Source organism: Meleagris gallopavo, chromosome 11 (genome assembly GCF_000146605.3).
Source record: "Meleagris gallopavo isolate NT-WF06-2002-E0010 breed Aviagen turkey brand Nicholas breeding stock chromosome 11, Turkey_5.1, whole genome shotgun sequence".
Lineage (NCBI taxonomy): Eukaryota > Metazoa > Chordata > Aves > Galliformes > Phasianidae > Meleagris > Meleagris gallopavo.
Window position 1 is genome coordinate 19,343,252 of NC_015021.2, and position 6,134 is coordinate 19,349,385.

Sequence of the window (6,134 nt, forward strand, 5' to 3'; positions counted from 1 at the left end):
GTGTGGGGGGCTGTGGAAGCAAATACTCCTTGAAATAAGGGAGAATGAAGCAAATGCAGAAGAGTTTTGAGATGGAATAATGTTACAGTGGAGCAGTGAGGCATCCAGTTGCAGCAGTAGCTTTTTTGAATGGATTTTTAAAATCTCAGCAAAATTGTAGCAGCGTGGTCCTGCACTGGTAAGACGTGTCAGCTTATCCAAATCCAAGTTTCTCAGTAGAAAGTTTTTGTTTGACAAAACTATGTGCAGGCATTGCTTTGAATAAGTTTTCTGTTTGAGATGAAGTACTGCTGTGCATCCTGGAGGCACAGAGGAAAAGTGCACCATCCTGGTCTCAGGAATGTGGCTCTTCTAAAAGATACTTCAGACAAAGAAAACCAAGAGTTTGCAAGTTACTGATCCAATAACAGGATTTTGGAGAAAAAGTGCTTTCACTGTTGCCCTATTTTCCTTTTTCCACAGAAGAGGAAATGAGTAGAATTGCTGTGATCCCTCAAAGTCTAAACGGATGCATATAGGAGAGTCACATGAGAATGCTTTCTCTTGAATAAGACTTTTTTTAACATGCAAATATTATATAGCCCAATGCTCTTGCCTACCTAAACAGCGCCAAGTTCAGAAGCAAGCAAGCATGTTCTTTGTTTTTAATGGAATAGCACATTCAAAAATTTAGGACTTGATCCCAATCTTCCCACCTTGTTTTTGAATTAATGTTTTTGGTTAGTTTTCAGAAGTTCAGCATGAACAGAATTGCCTTGCTACAAAAGTGGTTGGTTGGCCTCATGTTTTGAAATGCCACAGATTTTACGGTGTGGTGTTTATATCTACAGGACCTTCACTCAGGTTCTTTTTTGTGTTAATAGGTGATGTGTGGAAATAAGTCAGAGGGAATTTCTGTTTTCTTACAATGTCTACAAGTAACATTCGTCTAATTTTTGTAGATCAGGCTGTAAGGCAGTAGGCAGACTCACCAAGCATAACCCCAGGCATAAATGGCACAGAGATTCCCACGAAGTTAAGTCTGAGGTTACAACAAATCTAAGCTGAAAAATCAGAATATTACTTTTAGGTGAAAGAAGGGCTTAAATTTGAGTCAGCATTTTGTTCAATGGTTTTTCAACTACTGTGAGTACAAGCAAGGATTTTGAAGAAGGATAGCCCAAATCCAGTCCTGCTCAATAATTGATATTTTCAGCCTGATCTTTAAGTGGATATCCTTGATCTAAACTTCTTGCTTCTAAAATAGAGTCTCAGCTTGGAATCCTTCTTAATAACTGCTCTGTAGCTATCCTGCAGGTAGTTGTATTTAATTAAGGAGAACATTAATGATGCTTCCTGCCTCTCTCTGACTAGCTGAAGTGAATGTCCAGGGCAGTAAATCATATATTTGGCATGGAATGTGTTGTTTGGCTATTAATTGTTTTCCTCTTGAGCTGCTTTCAGCTATATTAAAGCACGTCAGTTGTTTTTGTTTTTTTTTTAATTATATAATGCATAAATTCTCCTTAAAAAAAAAAAAGAAGAAAAGAAAAACACAGAACAAACAAACAAACAAAAAAACACCCTTACTGAATTTTTGCTGCTTCTTATCCCTCTGAAGACCACTGCAACGACCACGTTGAAAACTGAGCAGACCTGCCATGTGGTTGAGTGCTCCATAGCTGTTGATGCTGAAGTCAGATCTAGAGCTCTCCAGCCACCACAAGAATTGTTTCTGGAGACATTTCTAAAGTCAGTTCCTGATTCTTGCTTGGAATTGGGTTTGGCTCCTGGTCCAGGCTCAGTGCAAGGTAGCAAGAACCCAGACTCCACTCTTTGCCACTTGCTGACATGCACTACTTTCAGTTCTGCTGCTTTGTTCTATCCGATTCTCCTCTCCTGCCCTTTGTCCCTGATGATGGTGGATCTTTCAGAAGCCTACCAAAGTGGATGTAGTGTGTTCACCCCAATCATAGCCATCTATAATTTCATAGTGGATAATTTTGAACTGTAGATCTGCCGTAGTTAATTTGAGTTCCCAGACTGCATCAACCCCAACGTTTCCCTGCACTAAAACCCCAGAGGATTCCTGAAGACAATCCTTTAACTCATATGTGCTCTTGCTAACTGTATGTTGGGAAAGATTGGGGCAGAGAGGCCCTCAGATTACAGCATTTGATCTGTTCGAGCAGTGACTGTGAATTAAGAATTCAGATTAATTTTCCAGAGGCTGGTTCTATTGCATGCTCTGTGACCTACTTCCCAGACACTGATCTAATAGAATCAATTGATGGAGGCAAAGCATGGCAACAGCACATGGTCTGTGGGTTTTCTGGGTTTTCCTCTGGGGTTTTGGAGTAGTTACAACAGCTTGCTACGATAATTCCTTTTTCTCCCCTCTCTGGCTAGATGTAGTGGTGGTGGCTGCTGGCAGTGATATTGCTCAGAGCAGGAGGTGGAGCTGGGGACCCTCAGCGGACCAAAGGTCCCTTCCAGCAACATTTCTGTGATCCTTGCCCAGGCATGACGCCAGGTCCCCATGGTTTTGGCCTGACAACCCTGTCCATAAGGTAGCACATGTGTGTGCCAGTGTAGGCCTCTGTCATGACTTCTGTAACAGAGCAGACTCGTGCCAGCATGGAGCTCCTGTGTCACTCTTGGAGCCTGGCTATGTGGCCACATCCTGACTTCCACTGCTTAGATTTATTTATATTATTTTCATACTTTTTCACCTTTTTTCCCCGTTTTGAATTACTCAGCCTAAAAATGGACACGAGATAAAACCTTAGACTAAGTGTCCTTGTGGCTCTTCTCTGTTCTTGGCAGAGACCGACCCAGCAGGGGAATGGCAAAAAACCTGGCCAGTGGTGTGCAGGAAGCTGGTAGGTTTTTGTACTGACAGCTCATCATTGCTTCCAGCAGGACTGAGCATCCAGTTGCTTTTCTGCTACAGAGCGTTTCAATAAGAGAGTATGTCTGAGGCCTGATAATCTAAGTGTTGTCTTCCCTGGTTCCCCAGGCAAACAAATACTAGCAGAATTATATTGACTTCTTGAAGGGAAGAGGTGATAGTGGTCTTTCAGAATAGTTCCTAGATTTTTCTTAAAACCCCTGGGCCCATTCTTCGCCCTCATTGGTGCTTATGCTCTCTGTGTTCATACTGAAGATATAATTGGAGGTTTTTTCTACAAGCTCCTTATTTTTTCCTTCACTGTTCGTTCCTGAATTGTCTCTGAAAAAGACTTGTAATCGCTGAGTCATTTTCCTTGGTAGCTTAGGAAGAAATCTGTGGTTCTGGCTGTGTTGTGTCTAGTCAGGGAGCACTGGTCCTTAAGAAGAACTGTGTCTGTGGTTAATCTGATCACCGGGTCATCCTGTCATGTGCTGGTTGGTGAAACTGAAGGCAGGATGAAGCAAGTGAGGGATGGAAGAGTCCTACACAGGGAAAAAAGTAACCATCCTTCTTGTCCTTTTGGAACAGCACTCGTCAACATGAAGATGCTAAGCACTGCTCCACAGCCTGAGAAGCAACAGCTGTGCGGAATGTTTTAGAAAAACATCCCGGTGGACTTCTTGACAAGTCTTGGAGGGCTGTGCTGATGCATGACGGGACTAATGCAAGTGTAGTTCAGCTTCGGAGCAATGCTCAAATGTATGTTAGGATAGGAAGTAGAAAGGAATCTGTTTAAAAAGGTGGGCTGAGAACGGAGCCTCATACTGGTGGCCTGCTGGATGCAGAACGTATCTCCATTCAAGGACTTCTTTCCTGGCCAAACCTGGCTGTACTGCAGCCCTGCAGGTCAGTGGTTGTGGCCATCCCCTTGTGCCTACTGGAGAGGCACCGACAGTCAGAACCATTTGGGAAGAAGCTGGTTTCTGAACTGCCTGGTGATCTTTCCAGTTCAGGGTTCAGAAATGTGATAGGGGATATGGCAGTGCATCTCTGGGCATGCTATTCTTAGCTTTTTGTTCAAGGGCCCGTGTTTAACCTCTTAGTTTCTGGTCCAGATTTTCAGGCTACCTGGGCTCTGGTGTCAATGACATACTGTAAAAAACAAACAAACCAAAAATCCCAAGTCTATAAAAGGAAACTTAGGAGAGGACAGTCAGAAATGGTGTGTGGAAGCTCTCCAGTGTAACAGAGAGATCAGAGCAGCACCTGTGAAATGCTGTCTTAGGGTGAAATGCTGTCTCTTACTGTCGCTATTTTGTTCTGGCTTTTTTCCCCTCACCCCAGGATGAAGAGGAAGAGATCAAACAAGAAATTAACATGTTGAAGAAGTACTCTCACCACCGAAATATTGCTACATATTATGGTGCTTTTATTAAGAAGAACCCACCGGGAATGGATGATCAGCTCTGGGTAAGTTGCTTTCTTTTCCTTGAGAATAACTCAGTTTTGACAAACCCAGTTTCCCTGCATTGTCCACTCACCACCACCTGTACTGCTCATTTTGCATCTGGCTTTTTTGAAATTGTGACTTTGAAAAGGCTGTTCCTACACAGGAAGATGCTTCTCCATTTTGCCATAGAGTCTCCACAGACTGATAAACAAACAAACAAACATTTGTTCTGGACTGTCATTAACAGCATCTTTGTTACAATAATTAATTGAAAACTATTTTATGCTATGAAATAAGTGCATTGGAACCAGTTGGAGGCAGAAGGGAGCTGCGCTGGGAAGATGGAGGCTGAGGTTCTGGGTGCGGGATGCTCTTGCTCCTAATTCCTTCCAGCTCCCTGCCTTATATCTTGTGCTCCATGTTCCACAAAGACAATGCAGGGAAGTAAGGAGAGGGATAGAGAAGGAAAGGCAGAAGGATCTGCAGCTGTTCAGCCATTTCAGGGATGATTGCCTCGTGTGGTTGAAGGGCTGGAAGCTGCTTTGCCTCCCCCATATATCCTAACCTGCCTCATCCTGCTGCTTCCCCTGACAGCAGCTTCTCAGTTATTCATTCAGTGTTCCCAGGCCTTGGAGAATAGAGCTGCAATCCGTTGTCTATGAGAGGACAGAACGTGTGAGCCCACCTCCTCGTCCTCCTGGCCCTGCTGCTTGCAAGAGCTGTGCAGAGCAGCTTGGCACCATGGCCCATGGTGCTGCTGTGCATCCTACCATAAGGGCCATGAAACATTAATCACAGGCGCTGTGCTATGCTCTGAGCCTGGGAGGCTTGCAGCCAGCTCCCCTTCGGCTGAGCGGGTGGCCTGCTTGCTGCGGGGACACCCAGACCACTGCAGGACTGTGCCCACACCACACAGGTGACCCCGCATGTGTTCCTTGCACCACATAGGATCTTCGTTCTGCAGAGTGCTGCAGGTGGTGGAGCTGGCTGGAACTCAGCACATGCAGGCCAAAGGAACCAGTGCCAGCCATTTCTCGGGTTTGCTCAGTGCTGTACGTGTTTTGCCTACAGTTCTGGAAAGGCAACAGTGTCCTCTTTGATTTTAAGGTGGAGTCATAAGGAGAAAGCTCGTTTTGCTGTCTAGAGTTTTTCAGTATCTGAACAAGATTGCCAGAGCCTATGTTTTCAGGAGTAACAAACAGCCATGGTTCAGCTGGAAAGTGATGGAAATGCTGAAAAGATAAAGCCTGGGCTGTTTTATTCTCCATCTGCCCCACCTCCAAATATACAGATGTATATTAAAAAGTTATGAATTAACATCAGCATCCAAAACCTTGGTTTTCATTCAGCGGATCCCAACATATTCCCTCTGCATCTTGGCAGAGTTACTGCAGGTTGTGGTTTAATTTCATTAGTTTCTGTATGATCTAGGCTTTATTTTAGGAAAAGGTTCCCAGTGCAGTGGCTTCAGTTGTGTCCATGTGGAAAAATGTTGGGGCTGTGGGGAGCTGGGGAGAATCATGGAGGACTAAAATGTCACCAGTGGCAGAACTGAAGCTGTCAGGGTTCTGTGCCACATTGGTACCCAGCTGTGCTGGTAGTCTGAGTTACTGGGAAGGTGTGGGGGCTTGGGCTCCAGGGACTTCTGTTACTGAGTTTGTTGTGTTTTTTTTTTTTCTTGTGGGAACTCTTGAAAAACATGTTCTTTGCAGAGAGCCTGGAATTCAGCAAGGAGAAAGCTGTCAAGCTGAGAAATGCCTTTCCATCCCGTGAAATTCCATTTGGCTTTAGCTGTTTTATAATCTGTGTCCA

The 6,134-nt window shown here is 44.3% G+C and overlaps 1 protein-coding gene across 3 annotated transcripts in view; it reads left to right on the top strand.

Annotated features, from left to right (window-relative positions):
• The window catches only part of TNIK (TRAF2 and NCK interacting kinase), a 116,527-nt gene that overhangs the window by 43,726 nt on the left and 66,667 nt on the right, over positions 1 to 6,134 (top strand). For all 3 annotated transcript variants that reach the window (XM_031554996.1, XM_031554997.1, XM_031554995.1), the window contains exon 3: positions 4,217 to 4,342. In XM_031554996.1, coding sequence (XP_031410856.1) covers positions 4,217 to 4,342 — 126 coding nt within the window. The remainder of the gene's footprint in view (positions 1 to 4,216; positions 4,343 to 6,134) is intronic.